The sequence below is a fragment of the Atractosteus spatula genome, chromosome 3 (assembly GCF_055471065.1).
Source record: "Atractosteus spatula isolate fAtrSpa1 chromosome 3, fAtrSpa1.hap1, whole genome shotgun sequence".
Taxonomy (NCBI): Eukaryota; Metazoa; Chordata; class Actinopteri; order Semionotiformes; family Lepisosteidae; genus Atractosteus; species Atractosteus spatula.
Genome location: NC_142708.1, coordinates 6016157 through 6041573, shown reverse-complemented (window position 1 = coordinate 6041573; position 25417 = coordinate 6016157). Strand labels below are relative to the sequence as shown.

Sequence of the window (25417 nt, the reverse complement as noted above, 5' to 3'; positions counted from 1 at the left end):
TTTCCCATTGTTTTAAGAACACAAGAGCAGTTACAAAGCAGAGGAAGCCATTTGGCCATCCTGCCTGTTTGGGTGGAAACAGTCAGCTGTGTCTTGAAGGAATCCAGGATATCAGCTTCAGCAACGTGGCTAGGTAACTTTTTCCATACTCCCAAAACCATTGAAATAATGAAGTACATTATTTTTTGGGTTTTAACTGCATTTCCATGTAGTTTCCACTTGTGCCTTTTGGTTTGTGTGTCACTCTTGATTCTGAACAAAACATAGACTTTGTCAGTGTTTTTGAAGATTTGAAATACTTGGGTTCTTGGGTTCTTTAAGCCTGCCATTAGGTCATTCCCATAAGCTCCGGAATGTGACTGGCGCTCTTCTCTTTACTGATTCCCGAACAGCAGGATTAGCAGCAGATGACCTTAAAAAGGATTTTGGAAGGGTCTGCAGTACTAGTATTCGAGTGTTCTTGTAACGAAAGCGTTCTTTCAGGGCCCTATGCAGATGACACAATCCGGGGTTGAGTGAGATAAACACGGGGAAAAAGCATGCGGGAGTCGGGAATGAAAACAGGGGGCGTGTCCATGGTGCGCTGGTGATCGGGGGAGGTGTGGCCGAGGCAAACAATCCAGAAATAAGTCCAAGGGGGAATCCAAGAGGAGGCAAAAGTCCAAAGGCGGGCGGTCCATCCAAGAAAAACGGGGTTAAAAACAGGAACTGTGTCGGGAACGGGAACTAAAAACTTGACGGGACCAGGCGCTTCCAGGTCCCGGACTCGCCTGGTACAGAAACCAGAGCAGAGCCCGGAACAGAGTGAGCGCCCGGCTTTTAAGGGGAACTGAAAAGGGGGCTGGAACAGGGAGCAGGTGCAGGAGATGAGTAAAGAACAAGGAAGGGCTGGAGCGTCCTTAAGAGGAGGGGTCTACGAACATGACAGTTCTGTTCAAAGACTTTCACATCCCAAAGGGCTATGAGCAGATAGAACTTCTGCTGACGAAAGGTGACAAGTTTTTAGGTTGCAAAGTCAATGAGGGAAACCAGACATCTTTTAAATACTGCCTCTGACTGACTAGAGATTTTGTCTGAAGAACAAATGGGACTCCGTGAAACATCTTTCTCTGATGTTTCTGCCGCACAGGGACTGGTGACATTGGTAGACGTGTACATACAGTACATGAGGCAGATGTGTATCCACCCATACAAAAATAAATTAAAAGAAGAAAACTTTCCAGCCCTGTAGGCTCTGTGTTTTTAAATGCCACTTGCCAAACTCCATACACTATTACTCTGACGTTACAGAAATATACGAGTTCAAGTGGGCTAGCAGTGCTGTATACAGTATACTGTGTTCTGCTCGATGTGTATTGATTAGAAACTATTGATAGAGACCTTGGTCATGAAAACATTGAAACAAAAATGTAGTAATGCCAATAAATGTATTAAAAATGTAATTGGAAAAAAAAGGAAAAAATGCATTGAAATACCAATGCGGTAATTTCCCACAGAGACGTCTGAACAGCTTTGCTAATTATTTATGATACCTAATAACAATTAACCTAAAGCATAATTACTGGTGCAAGGATAATGTACCTCTTCTTTGTTTATAAATGACTGTTTTTCTGTATATGTGAAGTACTGTAAAGAGAAAGATTGTATTAACCATTTTTATGTGCAAACCATATTTCAATTTTTGTTCAATGAGCTATAGACAGGCTGTATCAGAAGTCTGGACCCATATGGAAAATTAAACAATATACCATTCTTTTATTTGCTATTCAGATTGGCTACTATTAACATCCATATGCATAATGATTCTTGAATGATTCCACCGACATAAAAATACTGATCTGAGAGCTGGCATTCCTCGTGTTCTCCTTTAGTGCTGCAATACGGTTTGGTTTTGGCCTGTAAACCACAGATTCCAGGTGTTGCCACACAGAGTCCATGCCACTGCGCCAGGACATGCTGCCCACCTCGGGGGTAATGTTTCGTGCGGCTGGATTGAGACAGTGGATCCACTTATTTCCTATGAGTCCTCATTTCAATAAGTGTTAGAATTTAAAACATTATTTACAAGTGTTAGAATTTAAAACAGTTCCAAATGAGAGGCTTATCTGGATGTTTTTTTTTTATTTTAGTGGTTGTACATGGTGGAAATCAGCAGTTCATGTCGTGGAGAATACAGTGCAGAAACAGTGAATTAGGTGAAAGAGGAACGAGATATGGATAGGTTCAATTCCAGACCTGGGGTGCTGTCTGTGTGGAGTTTGCATGTTCTCCCCATGTTCATGTGGGTTTCCTCCGGGTGCTCTGGTTTCCTCCTGCGGTCCAGAAACATACTGGCAGGTTAATCGGCTTCTGGGACGATTGGCCCTGGGGTCAGTGTGTGCGTGTCTGTGTCTGTGTGCCCTGTGATGGTGTCCCAGGTGCAGTGGGTAACTTGTTCCACGCTCCCACAATCCATTGCATAAAGAAGCACCTCCTGTTCTCAGGTATAAATAGGTACTTCCACATAGTTTCCACTTCTATCCTTACGGCTGAATTGAATTGTTTTCGATCGCGATAGGATTTAATATCACTGCGGCAGTATTAAGGTTGAACCGTACAGAATTAAAATTATTTTGACAAATGCTTGCATTTCCTGGTCTTTGACAGGTTTTGAAGAGTGTTGTGGGGGGGTTTGGCATCACACGAGAGATGGTGATTTGACCGTGCACCTGTACGTATTCTGGGGTGTTTCACTGTTCTACTGTGGGTCAGTTGGGTGTTGGGTACATATCGCCATCACCACATCGCGTCAGGACAGTGTTGCGGTAAGGCGGTGGGTGTGTGTCGCTGTGAATGGCTGGCACTGTGGCTGGGGATGAGTGGCCGTGAGGGTTCCCCCACATCGCCCCAGTGGCGCCCCAGCAGGGCCGTTTCTGGGACTCTGACAGCAGTCCCTCTTCTCTTGCAGCACTATTTCACCATCACCTTCGGCCACGATGGGCAGAAGCCCCTGGAGCTGCGGACTGAGGAGGAAACTGATTGCGAGGAGTGGGTGGAAGCCATTCAGCAGGCAAGGTATGCTGGGAACACGGGGGGGGGAATGAGGGCGAGACTGTTTATTTCAACATATAAATATCGTCTTTCTAATCTTCTTTTTAATATGTTGTTCTATTACGTGAGCTGTATCATGCTAGAGATACATCCTAAAACATCTGAAATCTGAAGACAGGCCCTGTTTCACAGTTTTGATACTGTTACATGTGAGACATTAATGTCTGTATTGTGAGGGTATCAAAAATGGCATTTTCACTTTAGATCATATACGGTAGACAATTTAGTCTTCACTTGAGGTTGATTCTGCACTTTCCTCTTTAAAAAGCTGAAAATGCTTTTTTGAACCACAAAATTAAATGCAGGCAGTTCTTTTGCCCTCCGAAAAATGTCTCTCACATGTGTTTCCTGTTGTGCCTGGAAGTCCTTCCCGCGGAGACAAACAATCCACCATCAAAATCAACAGGCTGTGAAAAACTTGTATTGTGAGTAATGTCAAGCCCTTTCTCTTCCTCACTGAGTGACAGTGCAGTTGCACACTGGGTTCAGGCTCTTTTTTCTGATGATGCTTGGAACAGCCGAGCTGTTAGAAATAATTTACTGCATCTGTTGGAAAAACGTGTTTTCAGATTGTGGAGCAGAAAATGGTCATAAACAACTATTAGTGCTGAGCAGAGGAATTGTCGAATCCTATACTGTAGACCGAGTTTTCTAAAGAGCCTGTAACCCAAGGCCCTTTCCAGACTGACATGAAACCCCCACCAGAAAAACTAATGTCTGCTCGTATTTATGTTCGACACCCAGTCATCAAAGCATTCTGTGACAGAAGTTTTCACTGTTTGATAGGTGTCGGTAAAGTGAGCACTCAAATCTCAAAATCTCTAATTATTCTAATGCTTAGAATAATAATAAGAAAGGAAAGGTAGACAGCTAGATCGATAAAGATAATACGATTCCACTCTCTGAAAGGAAACCTAGTTGTAAAGTCATAAATGAGTTTGTTACACAATTAAAAGCCATCTTATGACAACAACAGCTGGTCCCAGTTTCCTTTCATTATAGAAAAAGCAGGACTGCAGGTTGTTTACAAGCTCTGCTCCTTTTTCATTGTGGCGTTAAGCTGCCTGTCTTGTCTGTATTAAATGCCTTGAGCCGACGCTGCTGGAGCAGAAATGAAACAATCCCAAGCAGAGCTGTCAGATGGATCAGATTTTCCTCCACAGTCTAACAGGCAGTGAGCTCTGGCCTGGCTGTGATAAGAGGAGTCTGGCTGAATGGCTCCTGCCAGCTTCAGACTTACAAGACTGAGAGAATTCCGGGCAATAAAAAGTTGATTTGGGTATGATATCAAATGAGCATGCCCAACATCCAAACTCACACCCTGTCCCATAACAGAAGATCCAAAGTCAAAAAGTCAGATCAGACTGGATATTTTTAAAATGTTAGAGATACACAATGGAAACAATAGGGAGCAGGGCATGTGTGATGCTCTTGCGATGATACAGTCGCTCCTAGAGCTCCTAGGACTGTGGTCACAAGGGTTGTGGTTTGACAGGTGTGGCGGGTTCGACTCTTGCCAGGGGTGAGCAGGCTGGATCCTGGCAGGTACTGTATGCTTGAGACTGCAGCCATCATAGACAGGGAGGTGAAAAGAAGCAGGAAGTAGAGATGTCGGGAGGAGGAGCAAGTGAGAAGCCGAGAAGTTACAAGGAGAAGATTTTTTTTTTCCAAGAGTGGACTAGCACGCTTTATGTCCAAACCAAGGAGGGACAAGGACTAGCTTTTATTTTGTTCGTCAGCACTGGTAACCCATGTTAAGCAGAGCTATTAGGTTTTAAAGGGTGTGCATCAGGTGTTCCCTTGCGATTTATTTATATTTCATCATACAGACACAGTAGAGCATCGTAGCTGAAAATAATGCTGGCAGCCACACCACACCCAGGACACATTCAAGATAAATATCTAGCTTTGACACGAAACGGGCAATACGACAGTGCAATCTGATGAGCGCACGTGCCTTTCTCAAGAGTCCCAGTGACATTTACCAGAATGAGCTGAGAGATCACACTCTCAGCAATAAGGCTGGACGGCATGCTTTTTCACTGATATCAGTGTGAATCCCCCCTTTTATTGCAGATTATTTTTTTAATGTTTTAATCGTGAATAACTTTTGCACTCATAACAGAGCAAGACGTGCCATTGAAGGTCACTCAGCTGAAAGCTGTATTGGCCAAAATTCTGGGCTGTCCTGGGGGCTGCAAGGAAGACATACTGTACTCAACCTGAAAGGAAAAAAAATATTTATCATATCATGACTGCTTTGTTTGTTTTAATGAAGGCCATTTGATGTAAAGGTTAAGTGTTTCAGAACTGAATGAGCTTTTCTATCACACCGCTGCCTATTTAAGAATAACCTGAGGCTGTTGTGAAAGATTTTCTTTTGAAGTGGACCGGCATAAACATATCAAAAGTGTTTTGTTTTGTAGTTTCTGAGTCTGTGATATACATAGTTCTTTGCAACAGGTTTGTATGAGATCATATTTGTGGCTTGTGCTTCAGCTGTTTTGATTGTGAAATTTTTCTTCTATTTGGATAACAAACTTCCAAATTACAATTATCATACTTTATGTAGATCAAAAGCTCTGATATCGCTGTCTAATCAATCTAAATGTTTCACTGGAGTGTTTTGTAAAGGACCTTGAGAATGTGGGGGCTGCCATGTGGATAAATGGATGACAATTTCTATTTCTTCTTTCCTACTGTGGAATAAGGGGGTGGCACAGTGGGTAAGTTTCTGGACCCATGACTGGCGGGTTGTGGGTTCAAGTCCCTGCTGCAGACACTGCTGTTGTACCTTGAGCATGGTGCTTTTCCCCAGCTGCTCCTGTCCATCCAGTGGAGGGGATTTCTAAGAGGTACTCCTTGAGATGGGAGGTGCGGTAGCTCAGAAGCCAAGGGTGTCTAGCTCCTGACCGGAAGGTCCTGGGTTCAATCCTTTAGCACCTTGGGGCAACCTTGTTGTGAAAGGCGCTATATAAATTAAATTAAATTAAATTGAAATTGAAATTCAATTCAATTCCAGATGGGGGCAAGAGATGCAGCTTGCTCTAATTCTTTCCAGACGGCTCCCAGGTCCACTCAGCCTGCTTTCCATATGAGTACTAGGGGTTAATCCTTCTGGGGCTAATAGGCCAGCTGGAGTGTGATGCTGACCACATCACCTCAACCTCCAGAGTTGGATGGTCAAGAAAAATGGTGGCCTTTGCCCCCCATTCCGCATGGGCCTTATGGCCTGAAAAGGGACATACTGACTTACTCCTTGAGATAGACTAATCCCCAGGGGGAGGGGGAGATACATGCTTTCTGTTCCTTGTAATGCTACTGAAACCAGAAGGAGCTGTGGCCCCATCACCCTCAGACAGACTTTACCCTTTTACTGTGGAATAAAGAATAAAATAAATTATGACACTACCTACTTAATTCTGATTCATCTGCCCTCCGGAGTATGCCCTCTGATCTCTGTATTATTTCATTCTGTATGAGATACTGCAGAAATTTCCAAGGTCTTGTGAGACATTAAAGAAAGTTCCAATGTGTACACTGTACTGTACCACATTTGTGATTTCTCAGGTTGGCGAACATTACAGATAAGCGTAGACCAGTGATTGTCACTCCTGGTCCTGGAGGGCTGCAGTCCACCAGGTTTTAGAGGTAACATGATTCTCCATGAGTAAAGACAGTGGGGAAATAAAGCAGTTGATTCAAATAAAACCAAAGAATGTGGGGTGGAGCGAAAACCAGGAAACAAGGACTTTCTCCAGGACCAGGAGTGAGTAACAGTTTTCTAGACTGTTGGGTGGATCTTATAAAAATAGAACTCATTCCTATTCATTTCTGAACCATACAAAATAGTCTTGAAATCACGCATCCATATTCTGTCCTAAGCCATCATTGCCGCTGTTATTTCGCAGTTATTCTGACATCATCATTGAGAGGGAGGTGCTGATGCAGAAGTACATCCATCTGGTGCAGATCGTGGAGACCGAGAAGGTGGCGGCAAATCAGCTCAGACACCAGCTGGAGGACCAGGACACAGAGATAGAGAGGCTGAAAGCAGAGGTATGGTGTTCCTCTTTGGAGGAAATATTAAACAGCTCTTTGATAATGGATGGATATTTATATACTCATTGCCCTTGCAGCTGGTGTGTTACTTCTTCCTTTCAAGATACAGAGTTTCTCAGGTCAACATTAATGCATGCAATGGAGAGGAGCAACCTCTGTAACGGAGACTTGCAGTTGCACTTGATCATGTTCAGAGGTGAACAGCTAACACCTGTCACGATCGCAAACCCCTCCTCTTAAGGGCGCTCCAGCCCTTCCTCGTTCTGCCTCATCCCCCGCACCTGTTCCTTATTCCAGCCCCTCTTCAGTTCCCCCTTAAAAGCCAGAGGCTCACTTCAATCGAGGCTCTACATTGATTCCCATATCATGCGAGCCCGGGTCCTGATGCGTCTGGCTCCGTTATGCTTTTAACTTTCTGTTCCCCCTGCCGGTTCCGACCCGGTTCCTGTTTTTAACCTGTCTGTTTTGGATGGATCTCCTGGCCATGGACTCATGCTCGTTTTTGGATTCCCCATTTGGACTTCTTCCTGGATTGTTTGCCCCGGACTCACTCCCCCTGGACACCTGCGCACTTTGGACATGCCCCCCCCCGTATTCATTCCCGATTCCTGCATGACTTTTTCCTAGTGTTTCCTCACTCCATCCCGGATTGTGTCGTCCGCATAGGGTCTGGAAAGAACTGTTCGTGACACGTCAGTGCTCATGAGGTCTGGAGGGGAACCGCAAGAGGGCCTTGACTCTCCTCAGGTTTTTTTCTGCAGTGACCCCTACTGGGCGGGTACCTGTTGAGCCCAGCTGAACATGGGCCGGTTTGAACAAGGCCTGTGTTCACCAGAATACCAGGCTCCTGAAAGGTCCTTAATTGCATTGGGTATACATATCCTTGTATCTCATGTACTGTACGAGTCCATGTATTGTCAAGAAAAGCCCCACACTGTCCTAGAATGAAAGAACTTTTGAAAGCATTACATTGGAAATCAAAATGAAAAATACTCCTGTTCAAATATTTTAAGCCTGTGGAATATGGTGTCTGCTAAGGCACAAATGAAGTAAAACATTGATTTGCTTACAAACCTACAATACAGTCATATTCAGCATTGCCTCTGATCTCGTTGACCTGCTCATGATTATAAAGAGATGGCATATAGCTGCAGGAGACGGGATTGTTATTCAGGAGGAAGTAAGATTATTATCTAAAGTGGAAGTCCTATAACTGACAATACCCTAATGCTTGTGCTGAAGTTGAATCGATTTTAATCTCTGCTTGGTGTAGTTCATGTACGCTCGCTATCAATACCTTCATCCTTTATTTGCTGATGGAAATTTCCAACTGTTAAGCAGAGTGCCTTCCTCATTAGTGAGCCGTAGATTCTTCTGGATCTCATCTCGCAATCATGCTTTAGAACACAGTGCCAGGGAATAAATGGTTAGACTGGGAGGATCCTTCTGTGTAGCCGTGAATCCTGCAGAATGTAGAGTAGCACAGGGGCAATATCCAAAACACCTAATCCAGGGGCTTGGTCGATTGGAGAAGCAATGAGTCCGGTAACCAGGGGAATCCGAGAAAGACAATCCGAAAAACGAAATCCGAAGAGTGTGGTCGAAAAAGGCAGAAGCAAAGATCAGGGACCAGGAGATCAGTCAAAAAGGTTGAAACCCACACAAGAGAATACTACAGGAGGCTTGTCAATAGTGAGCACGGGTTGGTGAGTGAGGGAACTTTAAATACCGAAGGGAGAGGGACGTGGTTGGATAATTGGTCCGGGAGTGAGAATTTGTGGAATCTGGTGCCTGTGGGAATGTGATGGGTTCAGTTAGGAATGAGGTCGTGAAACAGTGGGTTCGGGGATGTAACGGCGTCTACGAGGGAGAGTGTGGGGCGTGACACACAGGGCAGAAACAGGAAGACGTTGTGCTGCTGGAAAGTTCTGGGCATGGATACCTCTCAAACAGGGGTGCCGCTGGCTTCTCACAGGTCAGGGAGGCTCCGATAAGCCTTGTTGGTGCCATGTATTATTACACTGGTGTTCAACAGGTGCAAAAAACACTATATTAACAAGGTTTGTGCTGATTTTGGAATAAAAACAGAGACGTCTGGCTGAAAGCTAGAAAGTGTCTCTGCTCGAGGAACCCATATAATGATTCCTGTGCAGATTGTGTGTTGGAGTGTGGCAGAGGGCAAGCCCCTTTCTGTATACTGAAAACACTCTTAAAAAAACTGCTTCAGCTCTGCCTGGCGATTTTGGAGTGGAGATACCAGCAAAAGCCATACAAATGTGTTGAAAAGAGGCAGTAGAGTGCTGGTTTGTGTTGTATTCCTCACAGACCTTGGGTCCTGGGTATGATTGTGACCTCGGGTGCCTTCCTTGGGGTGGAGTTTGCATGTTCTACAGGGGCCCTCCCACATTCCAAAGACATGCTGTCGAAAATAATCTACATATCTGAGTTGTCCCCTGTGTATGTGTGACCTTTGATGTCCTGGGGTTTCGTCCAAGGTGTTTCCTGCCTTGTGCCCATTGTCTGCCAGGAAGGATAGCCTCTGCCTCACGGAGACCCCCTACTGGACTAACTGGTTATTGAAAATGGATGGACGTGCTGAAAAGGGTTTTTTTCCTTTCCTCCCAAATCTGTGTCAGTTCCAAAGTATGGATTTTGTAGAAATGCTGCGAAAGTTCATTTAATGAAGGAGCTGATAAACATTATTATTGAAACTGTTTTTTTCTGGGGGGGTTTGCTTTGTGTTTCTGCTATTGTCTTGCAGTTGATAGTAGTGGTAATTCTGGTGGAGGTTGGAAACCAGGCTTGGTTTCTACAACATTTGTATTGAAAGTATTGCCATATTCCTGATGCTCCAGCTTGCACTGTTTATTGCACTGTGTACGGTATTTGTATGTCCTCAGCTTTCCAGGTTTTACACAGATGTAATTCCATTTTAATTTTTGGGCTGTCTTTTCATTTCCAAATTAACACAACGTCATGTGCAATATGAGTCTGCTCGGAGCTTTCTGAAGTTGCCCCTGAATGAAGCAAGTGAAACGGTTTCTCACTTCTGAGCCTGGTCTGCTGTGTCAAGAGGTGGCTGGTGTGCCTCACTCTCCTCCTCTATGTGAAGCTTCTGGGATGAAATAGCAGGATTTGTTGTTTGGCTCCCATAGTTATGACAGTGTGTTTTCTTTCCTTAGATCATTGCCCTTAATAAAACAAAGGAGAGGATGAGGCCCTACCAGGGGAATCAAGAGGAAGAAGATCCTGACATCAAGAAGATTAAAAAGGTAGCATGATGCATTCCTTCCTCTGTGCGTGCAGTACGCGCTCTGGATAAGATAGATATGATCTACGGAAAGGCCAGGTAAAAGAAAGAACAAACAAAAATGGACTAAATATCAAATCATTTCCAGAACCAGGCTGACCCCAATATTCAAGGGGATCAGAGCTGTCAAAGTTCAAATCATTTTGCTGACATGATCCAGATGGCACCAGTTGAACTCCTTCTTGAAACATGAAGCACATGCAACGCGCGCTGCAACACCTGCTGAAACTGCAGGTGTCTTGGAATTTTTTCCCAGATCTCTTTGGAACACCCTTATACATTGTCCCCAATGAGCGGCGTGAATGGAAAACGCCCCTGTAGGTTGGGTTTTAAATAGGCTGGGCTGGACCACCTGTTTCCCATACGGATTCTCACTCATCTAATCATTGGCCATATATTACCGCAACTAGTACAGAGGAGCAGAAACAGCGTTGTCACAAAAAGAGTGACAGAGTCCCTTGCTGATGACCGCACTCTTGGGAGTCTATAAGTAGGATGTTCACTAGATGTTCCCAGATTATATGAAACCTTCGGCCATTTACCCTCCCACTTGAGGCTTATGCGAAGGTAAGACCTGACAGTGTAGCAGGCACAGAACCAGCTGACTGTGATAGACCTGTCTGTGTTTCTATGCTGCAGACTTATGGAGTGACTCTATTTTATCACAGTATACAATGTGTTGCATCATCAGTGAATTACATTTGTATATACAATTTGTTAAAAGCAGAATTCCCAGGGTTATGTTCAAATCCTTCACAGTTCTGTCACAACAAGCCAACCTGCGGTCAATACAGAAATGGTGCTACAAAAATGGCACACAAATTAAATCATAATACTTAAGGATAGGTACTAATGAGATGTCATTAAGTCCATCTAGTTTGTTTGGGAATAGCAAATTGATGTGGGGATCTTTTCTTGAAAGAAGCCAGGGTATCAGCTTCAACAGCATGGTTGAGTAGCTTGTTCTATACTCCCACAACCAGGGGACCTGTAGTCTTCTCTGCTCAAGACTAATAAAGTTCAGTTCCTTCACCCTGTCAGTGTACGACATTTCTTTCAGCCCTAAAATGTTATCTGGCTGCTCTTCTCTGTAATAACTCCAGAGCAACGAAAACATTGAAGCTTTTAATTGAAATATTTGAAAAAGACTGATCTTAAAAGTGGATTTGAAGAAATTAAGTTAAAAAACACACAGACTTGGGTCTTCAGTTGCCTTTGGGAACTTTGTGTGTTGCAGAAGAAGACTTTGTCCCCAGGTGAAGCGAGGAATTCTGAATTGGGGTTTACTCGAGCACAATCTGTAGACCACAAATTATGTTTAGTTTTTAAAAAATGATATAGATAGATAGATAATACTGTACTTTATTAATCCCGTAGGGAAATTGATGTTTTTTTTTTAGATAGATAGATCTGAGCAGGACACTCGCTCGCTACTCCAAGGCAACATATTAGATGCTGCTGTTAAGGCACTCAGAGCCCTCCATTGGGCCCTGTGCACATAAATGTAGTGTGACATGAGTAAATAAAGCCTTACTTGGTGTGTATTTATGTGGTGTCCTACTGTGAAGAAAACATTGCTGTCTAAGAGCGTGATCTGGCACGGCCAGTGACCAGGCGGACTTTGGCCTTCACAGCTGCTGCCGGTGTGGCTCTTGAAGTCGGCCCCGTTGTGTCTCGTGTCCTGCAGGTGCAGAGCTTCATGCGCGGCTGGCTGTGCAGGAGGAAGTGGAAGACCATTGTTCAGGACTATATCTGCTCTCCCCACGCAGAGAGCATGAGGAAGCGCAACCAGATCGTCTTCAACATGGTGGAGGCCGAGACCGAGTACGTCCACCAGCTCTACGTCCTGGTCAACTGCTTCCTGCGGCCCCTGCGCATGGCGGCCAGCTCGAAGAAGCCGCCCATCAGCCACGACGACGTCAGCAGCATCTTCCTCAACAGGTACCAGTCGGCCTCGGAGACGCTCGGCGGGATGTGGGACCGTTCCGGCACACTAGCGATTCCACGGCATCCGACACCGGAGCCGGAGATCTTTTTAAACCACTGAAAAATCTAAAGACTTAGAGAACAAGGCCTTGAAGTTGGAAATGTCCTTTTAGTTGGTGTGAAAAAACATTACTGGGCATACCTGAGCCTTCTCATTTCCACTTTGTGCTTCTAGTTAATCAAATGCTTTGGGAAAAAAAGTACAGTATTAGTGACCTGCATTTTAAACTCGTAACACCGATCTATATTAACAATATTTCATATTTTTTTTATCAAACTGCTGATCAGTCATTGAAGCGTGATATTCTAAAAGAGTTCTAAAAGACGCAAGTGGACAGTCTTATCAGTGCCTACTGTATTATACCTTTTTATAAAAAAAAACAAGGACAAACAGGGAAAAGATGTGCAATTACATGGTGTTATACAGACCGTGCATACAGTAGATGACATACTGTACAGCTTGCATTGTGCCTTCATGTGCATTGTATAGTTTTTAAAAACCAGATTCTTGCTTTTACTCTTTTTGCAGTGAGACTATAATGTTTCTTCATGAAATATTTCACCAAGGCCTGAAGGCAAGAATTGCAAACTGGCCGACCCTAGTTTTAGGTGAGTGCTGCATGGGGCTCCTTAGGGAGCAGACCTGTGACTGTGAATCTGTGTGCGTGTCTGAAGGTGTGTTAGCAAGCCCTGCAGCACATGAAATACAGATGCATGAAAAGGAATACATTTTGAAAGGGCGATGTGTCATTTTTGCAAAATGTATTCACACAGACTGCCTAGAAACATGATCCTCATCCTATGTTCTTGAAGTAAAGACGCCAGAGAAGACTGTGCTGCCCTAACACAATGGCTTGTGGGATAAATACTCCATGAATCAACGCTCTAAAACACAAACCGCATCTTGCTCTTACTGCTAATCATTTCCTAGGCTGCAGCTACCTCTATTATTTTGCTCCACCAAAAGAAACCATGTTATAGACGCTGGGCCTGATTAATTTTTACAGCCTTCTCTCTGTTTTTTCTCTTCCTTTGTTGTAGCTGATCTGTTTGACATTTTATTGCCCATGCTGAACATTTACCAGGAGTTCGTGCGCAATCACCAGTACAGCCTGCAGGTGTTGGCGAACTGCAAGCAGAACCGGGACTTTGACAAGCTGCTGAAGCAGTATGAGGCCAACGCTGCCTGCGAGGGCAGAATGCTCGAGACTTTCCTCACCTACCCCATGTTCCAGGTACACACCTACCTTTCCCTGCCATTTCCCCATTACCAGAGGGTTTGTCAGAGTCCCAGCTTAACAATTCACTTTGGTCTTTTGCACTTTTGCTAGCATTCTTGAATCAACAAAGCCCAGGTCTCTGATTAAATGGCAAACGTGTTTAGATGAAGCCAATGATGAATGAACTCTTTTGATTCAAATAAAAACAAATGGACTCTTTCACATTTGGAGTCAGGATGAAAACCAGCCCCCTAGAAGAAGCCACTTCTTTGCTTTGTAAAAAGTAGATTAAAAGTTGAAGCTTGACTCTAGTAATTCTACAGTCCTTGATTTAGATTTAGAATATCCACTTCTGGCTAAAACATATCCATTTTAACTTCGAGTGACTTTTATTTGAGATTTATAACACTCTAAACTGTGTGCAGGTTGGAAAAGTAAAAAAAAATATTATTTGGAATGCAACTGCAGCTAGGAAAAGAAATCTCATTGTGTGCTATTAACATAATCGCAGGTTTGGATGTCCTTCCGTGCTAATCACTGAGGGAGTACCTTATCCTGGACGTAAAACCCGTATATGATTTCAGTTAAGTCCGACAGATTTGTGATTTACAGCAGTGGGCTCACAGCTGCTCTGTGTTCAACAGATACCAAGGTATATTATAACTCTCCACGAGCTCCTGGCTCACACACCGCACGAACACGTGGAGCGGAAGAGCCTGGAGTTTGCCAAATCCAAACTGGAGGAGCTGTCCAGGTGAGCCAATTCCAGGCAAGCCAGTGTCGATCAGAGTGATCCCAGCTGGACAGTAGAAACGGCTCTAAATACAAGGCGGGCCTTCCCACACTCCTGTTTTCTCATGCTTTCCTTCACAGTTTAATTTACTCCCAAATTTGTACCTGGAAGGTTGCCGGTTCAAATCCTGCAGCCGGCAGAGGAATCCTACTCCGTTGGGCCCCTGAGCAAGGCCCTTAACCCCAGCTGCTCCAGGGGCGCCGTACAATGGCTGACCCTGCGCTCTGACCCCAAGCTTCTCTCCTTGTCTGTGTGTCTGTGTCTCATGGAGAAAAGCTGGGGTATGCGAAAAGACGATTTCCTAATGCAAGAAATTGTATAGGGCTAATAAAGAAACATTATCATTATTATCAAAAAAACTAGTCAATAGCTTCTCCCTACACTTCTCCTTTAACATCTGTAACATATGATGTTAGCTTCATTCTGTGGCATATTTATTTAGAACACTACTAGCCTCTACTAAAGCACTAACAGGCATTAGTAGAAAATAATATTTCTTGTCCTTTAAAGAATTAAAATCTGCTTTAATAATTCAGGATTCCTGCTCTTCGTAATTCAATCTAATTTCCTCATGGCTTAATGCATAGCGATTCTGAAAGCCAGTGAGTGTCCTTTCATCATCTTTTCCAATCCCCCTTTCACTCATTCTGAATGAGCCCTGAGTGCTGAGCTCAATCAGGCAGACCTAATAGATTCTGTTCAGTCAACAAACACTCCTGTGAAACTTTCACTTATCTCTCTAGCAGTCAGTCCCAAATAACACCCATGGAGAAACACTGCAACACATACGTCTGGCTAAAAGATTTATTTTGCTGTTGTGTCCTCGGGAGTAAAATCCTTGTCCAGTGTGTGTTTGATCAACAAGCATTTGAAGGATAAGCCCACACTGGGAAGCAGTACGTTTCTGTGTCTGTAGTTGTTATACTACACTGTCCTCTTTCAGTTGCATTCTTTTCTGTTGGCAATCGAATGCAAAACAGCTTTTTAATTAAAAGACATAGAACAGCAGTGAAGTATGTTCCTCTGCACTGAGGGGAGCTGAGAGGGTGTGCATCGCAGCAACAAGGGCTGTGATATTGCTGCTCTGGGCCTCAGCACGCTGTGTGTCCTTCCAGGGTCATGCACGACGAAGTGAGTGACACTGAGAACATCCGCAAGAACCTGGCCATCGAGAGGATGATCGTGGAAGGGTGCGACATACTGCTCGACACCAGCCAAACGTTTGTCCGGCAAGGTGAGGGAAAGGGCATTTGCTCATTCTGCTGAGAGAATGGCCGGAGCAAATTTCCACGCCCACTGTGCACCTAAACTCCCGTACTCATTTACACAAACCGATTCCCAGGGGCTGATTAATGAAGGTGGCTTCTGGAGATGATGTCACCATGCATTTCAGTAGAGACCTATAGCAGAAGACATAGAACAACATTGACGTATGTTCCTCCGCACTGAGGGGGATGTCACCATGTCGGTGTGGTGGCACTGTGGATAAGGATCTGCGCCTGTGGCTGGAAGGTTGCTGGTTTGAATCCTGCGGTCGGCAGAGGAATCCTACTCCGTTGGGCCCCTGAGCAAGGCCCTTAACCCCCGCTGCTCCAGGGGTGCTGTATTAATGGCTGACCCTGCGCTCTGACCCCCAGCTTCTCTCCCTGTCTGTGACTCTCAGGGAGAGTGAGTTGGGGTATGTGAAAAGACAAATTACTAATACAAGAAACTGTATGTGGCCAATAAAGTGATCTTATCTTAGAACACACTGCCCGGAACAAAATAGTAAAAAAAAGTAACGAGCTGCTACATTTTACAACTCCTTCAGGGAATGGAATTAATTGTCCTAAAATAAGAACCTCTCTAGCATAACGTCAGTTTCCTAGTAGTGAAATAATATACAATGTTCATATTATCTTTAAGAAGAATACATTATTGGAAAGCAAAAGTACATGCACAATGAGACTGTAGTTCTTCTTGAGTGTCAAGTACAGTGTTAAAAAAGAATAACTTTGTTTTTCAGTACTTAAAATATAAAACCAGTAACAGTCTTGCCACAGGACCTACTGTAAGAGCCCCAGTGTAAACTCTTTAGCTGACCTAAGCTTCAAACAGAATGTCTTTATGTCTACGAAAATGTTGCTAAAAGCAATTTCAAGTGAGAGAATGCAGCAGAGCCACACGAGCAAATGTTGTCCTGTGTTATTGCGGTCTGATCCCAGAAAATAATGGTAATGCTTTCTTCCAGCTGTTGTATTTTCCTTGGCTTTCCATTGTATTCTGTAGGGGGTTTCCAGAGGCTACATCTTGGACAGCAGGTCCACAGAAACTCACAGAAGCCTGTGTTTGTGGGTCTTTTCAAACAGCACGTCCCGTGTCCTGTTCGTTAGGTTTAGACTCCCCTTGCCTTACGCTCCGTCGGCCTTCTTCCTGTCTTGGCTGAGGGCGCCGTGGCATTGCGCCACCCTGAGGTACTGAGGAGCCCACTGTGTCTGCTCTCTATCCCTGCTCCAGGCTCTCTCATCCAGCTGCCCTCTGTGGAACGGGGGAAGCTCAGCAAAGTACGCCTGGGGTCCCTGTCCCTCAAGAAGGAAGGAGAAAGGCAGTGCTTCCTGTTCACCAAGCACTTCCTCATTTGCACCAGAAGCTCTGGAGGCAAGCTGCACCTTCTAAAGGCATGGCCATCTCGTTTTCCTTCTCTTAGTGTTGTCATAGCAGCGTCTCTAACTCCAGGACCAAAGAATAAACTGCCAAGGGTTTTAGCAGTTACTGCCCAGAGGCTCCAGCTTCCTTTCCCAGACGTATTCTCCTGATTCCTGTATAAGTATTTTTTCCTGTATAAGTATTTTCCTATATTTCCGATTTAAGCCAGCAGCCATATCACCCTGCAACTCACAGACAGCAGCCCACTGAGGCTCAGCAGGTGTGAGCCTGGTCAGTACCTGCATGGGAAACTCCTGGGAAAAACTAAGGTTGCTGCTGGAAGAGGTGTTAGTGGGGCCAGCAGGGGGCGCTCACCCTGCGGTCTGTGTGGGTCCTAATGTCCCAGTATAGTGATGGGGACCCTATATTGTAAAAGGGCGCCGACCTTCACATGAGATGTAAAACTGAGGTCCTGACTCATTGTGGTCATTAAAAATCCCAGGGCGTTTCTCGAAAAGAGTAGGGGTATTACCCTGGTGTCCTGTGCAAATTTCCTCCTTGGCCTCAGATATTTGTAGATGTAAATGTGAAGGTGAAGAATGAGAGAACACATGAGTAAAGACAAACACAGCTCAAATCTTAGCCCCTGCCAGCACTGAGAAATGATCCTGACTGCTATTTAATGAATTACTGTTGTACCTTACATGTCAAGTCTCTGTCTAACAGTGAGATATAGAAGCAAAATAACCTTAACACAGCGAAACTGTGACAAGACGTCAATGCTGTTGTTCAAGGTGCTAAAATTTAAAGTGCGTGTTAGGATAGGACAAGGTTATCTGTATACCATTGGTTCTGCATTGGACCCTTGCTCTGTCAATCTGACGCTGAAATATTGATGCACGCCTTTATTTAATCAAGATTAGACTGCTGTAAAAAAAAACCTTACTTCCGGAGTATTTTCCAGCTAAAAGTTCTCTGCATAAGTGCATAACTCCTTTGTTTCTTAATTTGCACTGACTCCCTGTGAAATTTAGAGGCACTGAATAATGACTTATTGCCTGTGTGTGGTCCAACTCTTAATCTTTAGAAGCCCAGGCTCCATACAGTGGGCGGTAGAGCTTCTTATGTGCGGAACAGCATCCAGGGAGCTCTCAGCCAAAATCCACTAGGATTCTGTCTTGTCAGCATTTCCAGCTTGTGCTTTAATGTGCCTAAACACCTACTGTACCTTTTCACGATAGCACTTCATGTCAATTTGTGTTTTTTCACTTTATTTATCTACATTTCCTGCATGCTATTATATAGCACTTGGATTGTTCAAAATCATTTGTGAATACAGTTGCAATAAATAAAGGGAATTGTAGTATTTCAGCAGGGTATCGTGCTTCCTACTTAACTGGCTAATTGTTGGTGGAGATTAGCGGAGTTCCAGATGACTTTTTCAAGGGTTATTAAACCCCAAAATGGAAAATCATCTTCCGAAAAAGTAAAAAATTGTGTTGAAACGAAAGGGTGATGTTTTGGGGCTGAAACTTAAGAATGTGAGGACAACAGAGTGAAAATTTCAAGATATTACAATGTAAATGCAGGTACAGTACTATCATTACATTATGATGGAATGTGCTCTTGTTTCCTTCATACTTTCACTGTTAACTTCCTGGACCATCAAATTAGATTCCTTTAGAAACTTCTGTGTGACTAAATGTGTAAAAGTGTGTGTAGCTTGTTCTAGACCCCCACAGACCCTCCTGTTAAGCACCCGGGAAACAGTTTCTATACAGTATGTGTGGCTGCTCTACAGATACTGTATGAGCCCTCTTCTCTCTGTTCACAAATAACTTCCTGCAGTTCCTCCTGGACTCTCTGGAGAAAATGAGAGTCTTCACCCTTGATGTTCCCCCCAGTTTCTGTGTGGTTCACACAGTGGCAAATCGGTCAAGCCAGACAATCGAATCAGGTGAATCAGGTGTTTGAAACTCAGGTGCTAGTTTGGGAGACTGAAGGAAATGTGCGGTTTTAATTGAGCAGTCTCTGGCGCATTGCGGCAGTGATGGGGAACAATACAAATTAAAAACATCAGATCTACCGTTTGGAGAAATACTAGTCCTAGCTTCAGCCTAAATGTAACCACGTACAGTATGTAAATATATAATACACCGTGTGCTGTAAATGTTCTGCTTATATAATACAGTAAAAAATATTTTCCATTAATTTTCTAAAGGATTTCACTAAAACACTTAATAAGTTGAAATTTATAGTGTTTATCAGAAGCTCCAGTTCTTCTACATGTCCTGCACTTTCATGAGGTTATTTTAATTTATAAAAAATGTCTTTCTCTTTGTTTGGCTTATGCTGAGCTGAGGAATTTGTATAACACACCAGTTAAATAATGCGTTCTCTTGTAGCCCAGCCATAAGTGCGGCAAGGACAGACAGAGACTGTGCAAGCTGAGCCCAGATCTTCGCGGTGCAGGAAAAAATATTTTTATTTCTCCGATATTTCTCAGTGGTCGCATGTGCTTAAATTTAGTATTATTTTATGAGCCAAAGATGACAAAGTAAGAATTAGTTACCAGTGCAGCTGGTAACTAATGCTTTTTTTAACACCCATACATTACTGAAGAAAATCAGCAAATATGAAAAGTAAAGAAAAAAATGAAATTCTCTTTACTCCTCATTCTTTCTATTTTGGAAACAGACACCTCTAATCTTTCCCCTTCCTTCACGCAGCAAGGCGGAGTCCTGTCTCTCATTGAATGCACGCTGATCGAGGAGCCAGATGCCAGTGACGAAGACTGTGAGTACAATCTTTTTTGATTTATTTTAAATTCAGTCACCAAACTTTTTCACATCCTCTCCCCTGTGGTGTGGAGGCGAGGTGTAAAATTTATTCCACGCGGCCTGTATGAGCATTCAAGGGACGAGGAAACTGCAGGGCTTCCTCCAAAATGTGCCGTTTCTTGAAAGAAGCCATGGTCAATAACATGGCTGGGTGACTTGTACCAGACCCCCACCACTCTTTGTGTTAATAAGTGTCTCCTGTTCTCAGTCCTGAATGTACTTCCACGTAGTTCATGACCTTTAGTGTAGCCTGGTCCCAGTCAGCTAATGGCACAGCAATTTCTCAAATTACAAAAGCATCTATACTAGCAGATCAACTAACTAGGATAATATCCTTGGATTGGAAAGTGTAACTCAGATATGACTTTGACTGAAAGTATTTTTATTGCATGCATTTGGACATACAGTGCCTTGCGAAAGTATTCGGCCCCCTTGAACTTTTCAACCTTTTGCCACATTTCAGGCTTCAAACATAAAGATATAAATTTTTTATTTTATGTGAAGAATCACCAACAAGTGGGACACAATTGTGAAGTGGAACGAAATCTATTGGATTTTTGAAACTTTTTTAACTAATAAAAAAATGAAAAGTGGGGCGTGCAAAATTATTCAGCCCCCTTGCGTTAATACTTTGTAGAGCCACCTTTTGCTGCGATTACAGCTGCAAGTCGCTTGGGGTATGTCTCTATCAGTTTTGCACATCGAGAGACTGAAATTCTTGCCCATTCTTCCTTGCAAAACAGCTCGAGCTCAGTGAGGTTGGATGGAGAGCGTTTGTGAACAGCAGTTTTCAGCTCTTTCCACAGATTCTCGATTGGATTCAGGTCTGGACTTTGACTTGGCCATTCAAACACCTGGATACGTTTATTTGTGAACCATTCCTTTGTAGATTTTGCTGTATGTTTGGGATCATTGTCTTGTTGGAAGATAAATCTCCGTCCCAGTTTCAGGTCTTTTGCAGACTCCAACAGGTTTTCATCCAGAATGGTCCTGTATTTGGCTGCATCCATCTTCCCCTCAATTTTAACCATCTTCCCTGTCCCTGCTGAAGAAAAGCAGGCCCAAACCATGATGCTGCCACCACCATGTTTGACAGTGGGGATGGTGTGTTGAGGGTGATGAGCTGTGTTGCTTTTACGCCAAACATATCGTTTTGCATTGTGGCCAAAAAGTTCGATTTTGGTTTCATCTGACCAGAGCACCTTCTTCCACATGTTTGGGGTGTCTCCCAGGTGGCTTGTGGCAAACTTTAGACGAGACTTTTTATGGATATCTTTGAGAAATGGCTTTCTTCTTGCCACTCTTCCATAAAGGCCAGATTTGTGCAGTGTAAGACTGATTGTTGTCCTAAGGACAGACTCTCCCACCTCAGCTGTAGTTCTCTGCAGTTCATCCAGAGTGATCATGGGCCTCTTGGCTGCATCTCTGATCAGTCTTCTCCTTGTCTGAGCTGAAAGTTTAGAGGGACGGCCAGGTCTTGGTAGATTTGCAGTGGTCTGATACTCCTTCCATTTCAAGATGATCGCTTGCACAGTGCTCCTTGGGATGTTTGAAGCTTGGGAAATCTTTTTGTATCCAAATCCGGCTTTAAACTTCTCCACAACAGTATTACGGACCTGCCTGGTGTGTTCCTTGGCCTTCATGATGCTCTCTGCGCTTTCAACAGAACCTTGAGACTATCACAGAGCAGGTGCATTTATACAGAGACTTGATTACACACAGGTGGATTCTATTTATCACCATCAGTCATTTAGGACAACATTGGATCATTCAGAGATCCTCGCTGAACTTCTGGAGTGAGTTTGCTGCACTGAAAGTAAAGGGGCCGAATAATTTTGCACGCCCCACTTTTCATTTTTTTATTAGTTAAAAAAGTTTCAAAAATCCAATAGATTTCGTTCCACTTCACAATTGTGTCCCACTTGTTGGTGATTCTTCACATAAAATAAAAAATTTATATCTTTATGTTTGAAGCCTGAAATGTGGCAAAAGGTTGAAAAGTTCAAGGGGGCCGAATACTTTCGCAAGGCACTGTATTATTGTTCTGAAATATTTCCTACTATATTACTTTTGTATAAAGAAGGTTATTGATTTAGAAGTACCTTTTAATTTCTTCCTTTTTAATTTCAATTAAAAATTTCATTTGGCCTCTGTAAAGCTTGTGCTCCTCTGCTCTCTTACATCGGTTTGCGTGTCAAAATCCGCGCTGTGCGTTACCTGAGAGCGGGCATTCTTCCTCGCAGCCAAAGGCACCGGCCAAGTCTTCGGGCACCTAGACTTCAAGATTGTGGTGGAGCCCCCGGACGCCCCCTCGTTCACGGTGGTGCTGCTGGCGCCGTCGCGGCAGGAGAAGGCAGCGTGGACTAGTGACATCAGCCAGGTAAGCCAGCACCGGACCCCCCAGTTTCACAGCTCAGCCAGCACAGGCCATAAAGACCCGCACCGGGAAGGCATCTTCCGCCTCAAGAATGATTAAGGCTTTCGAAGTGCTTTTTATCGGAGGCTATCTTTTAATTAACCTGACAAAGCTGAATATTTTTGCAGAATGAAGAAAAATAATGGGCCTTTCTTTTTTCGTTCTTCTTTTTCTTTTGCACATTATACAATGTGTACTTTGGGGGGGGGGGAGAAATGCAAAAAGGATTTATTCTGCAGTGAAATGTGATGATGTTCTATATTTTCTGAACATCAAGGAAAGTGATCCAGGCTTTTGAGAATGTATTTCCCTGTGTTGGTCTCATTCACAGCTGTAGAACTGTGGTACCTTTATTCCCAAATGCAATATTGCAGCAGGTGGATTTGTCATTAGCACAATTCCAAGGCCATAAATAACAGAACACATTTGCAGTCTGCTGGTGAGTGCGCACATTAAAGACATACAGTAGGAAAGTTTGCATCAGACAACAGCACAGCTGTTTGTGTAGACTAATGACCTATGAGACATTTTGACAGGACAGTAAATTAGTGATTTCTTTTATTCCATTCTGTCTAACACAGCATATTGCCCAGTGATTTCCCAGTGTCTGATTAAGTTGACGTGAAATACAGAATTATTTCCAAAGTAACCAGCAAAAAGAAAGTCTTGCAGGGTTCCTTGAGGTCAAATTTGAGCATCAGCTTGGGACACACACAATAACAAGTGTGAAATTGTAAAGGATACAAAATCTAACACTTGCCCTGTAATATACAGTATGCAGAAATAAAACACATCTCAAATTCCATGCATCTCATGAGATGTAACTGCAGTGTAAATGTAAGCTTACTGTTCTGGGCATTTAAGGGACTGCTGCTTCTTAACCTCAACTCATTTAAACAAGCAGATAACGCTTAGTGAAACTGGATGATAACTTTCCAAATGCTAAATGGGGCTGTTTTGCTTTTGCATCAGTGCAGTGTTCTCAGGGCTGCTCCGGTGCTGGGTGAACTGTCACATGTTTAATAATTTACATGCTGAGTGTCAGTCTGTGTTTATTGGATTGCATGTGTTGATTTTCATAAACTATAGCTTTATATTATTACTATAAGATTGCTTTAATACCATAATACCGTAATGTGATAAATCAAGTTTTGCAGTTAAAGTGTTATTGACAGTTTTTGCTGCTTTTTAACTAGACCGCTGTCTCACACCGATGTTTATTGCACACTGCTTGTGCTGAGTTTTATTTAAGCTGCTGAGTGTTCTTTAATTTTTTTAGCTGCTGTTGTTCTGTGTTTACTTTGGTGTTTCCTTAATGTCACCGTATTGGGGTATACACACAAATAAGCATTTCATTTTACTTGTGCATATGACAAATAATCTGAAGTCCCTTAACAGCATGCCTCATCACTGATCACCACTGGTGAGAAACCAGACTTTGGAGACATTATCATCTTCAGCCTTTTTGTTTAAAACGCTTTGTGATTAATCTTGTGCAGCCTTATTCTTCCTAGACCTCCAAAAGCTGGGACATTTACTGTACCTGAGTGCCACATCCTGAACTGTACTTTTGACTAGAGTGAGCAAACTCCTTAATCTTTTCAGTGCATCGACAACATCCGCTGTAATGGCCTGATGACCAGCGTGTTTGAAGAAAACTCCAAAGTTACTGTGCCTCACATGATCAAGTAAGTCTCACACCTCACAGTCCTTGACACACACCTTGACATAATGAGCAGTTAATATCAGAGAAACCTGAACTCCTTTGGACCCTACCGAAATACATAGATGGTTCTACCCTCTGTCCTGTTAGAAAGCAGGAGATTGTTTCTGTAGTATAATAAACCATATACAGTTTATCATACAGTACATACTGTAGTCCCCTTATCAGGCTGCTGCTGAATCCAAATGGGAACTGTATTTGGTTTGGTGTTGACCTGGTGCTGTCATGTCCGCTGTACAGTTTTCCAGTCTGCATTTTGGGAAGTTTCACTGTAAATGTGAAAAAGTTGAAAACATTTGGTCTATCTTTGGTAAATCATGGCACTATTGAGATTGTGCTCACGTGTGGTATTACAGAGTGGTTTGGCAGCAGCTCGCTGTCTGACCGGAAGGTGTTACAGGGGGTGATCAGGTCAGCTCAGTCCATCACTGGAGTACAGCTCCCCTCTATTTCAGACATTTTTACAACTCGCTGTCTCAGGAAGGCTGGAAGTATCGCTACGGATACCAGTCATCCTGGTTTCTCACTTTAATCCCCCCCTCTGTCAAGCGTTATAGGAGCATAAAGGCAGGAACATCCAGGTTCAGTGACAGTTTCTTCCCACAAGCTGTCAGATTACTGAGTTCTACCCCTACCACTGGCTCTGCCTGATGGTTTTCTTTTCTCCGTTGTACACTATGTTATTTAACTTGTTGCTGTTGCTGCTGCTGTTCTGTGTTTATGTCTGTGGTGATTCCTTTAATGTCTTTGTATAGGAACATACATGCAAATAAGCACTTCAGTGCACCTGTGCATATGACAATGAACTGAACTGTATGGAATATCTCCTGGTGGTCTCCCCTCCCTTCACAAACTAACGCAGCTGATTCCCAGACTCCCTTCCGCTCCCCCTCTCCCTCCTCCCGAGACGCGCGTCTTGACAGTAGACTTGTGCTTGTCTGGTGACCAGGCCTCTGTTTCTGGTTAAGCCGCTGGTTGTGCTCTCCATTAGATCCGATGCTCGTCTCCATAAAGATGATGTTGACATTTGCTTCAGCAAGACGCTCAACTCCTGCAAGGTTCCCCAGATCCGCTATGCCAGCGTGGAGCGGCTGCTGGAGAGGCTGACCGACCTGCGCTTCCTCTCCATCGACTTCCTCAACACCTTCCTGCACACTTACCGCATCTTCACCACCGCTGCCGTGGTCATGGACAAGCTGGCCGACATCTACAAGAAGCCCTTCACCTCCATCCCCGTCAGGTACCTCCTGAGAGCTCTGCTGCCTCTGTCCCCAGCTCTAATTTCAGCCGCACGGCTCTTCGCTCCCAAAACTGACCAAAAAAGCTTGAGTTTCACTTTCCGTTTCTTTTTC

The 25417-nt window shown here is 43.7% G+C and overlaps 1 protein-coding gene across 1 annotated transcript in view; it reads left to right on the top strand.

Moving 5' to 3' along the window:
- Window positions 1-25417, top strand: part of LOC148837302 (ras-specific guanine nucleotide-releasing factor 2) — a 107414-nt gene that overhangs the window by 47146 nt on the left and 34851 nt on the right. The window contains exons 2-14 of the mRNA XM_088911987.1: window positions 2948-3054; window positions 7002-7149; window positions 10335-10424; window positions 12150-12403; window positions 12978-13057; window positions 13490-13683; window positions 14313-14422; window positions 15577-15695; window positions 16958-17118; window positions 19816-19882; window positions 22170-22306; window positions 23948-24030; window positions 25057-25318. Coding sequence (XP_088768113.1) covers window positions 2948-3054; window positions 7002-7149; window positions 10335-10424; window positions 12150-12403; window positions 12978-13057; window positions 13490-13683; window positions 14313-14422; window positions 15577-15695; window positions 16958-17118; window positions 19816-19882; window positions 22170-22306; window positions 23948-24030; window positions 25057-25318 — 1812 coding nt within the window. The remainder of the gene's footprint in view (window positions 1-2947; window positions 3055-7001; window positions 7150-10334; window positions 10425-12149; window positions 12404-12977; window positions 13058-13489; window positions 13684-14312; window positions 14423-15576; window positions 15696-16957; window positions 17119-19815; window positions 19883-22169; window positions 22307-23947; window positions 24031-25056; window positions 25319-25417) is intronic.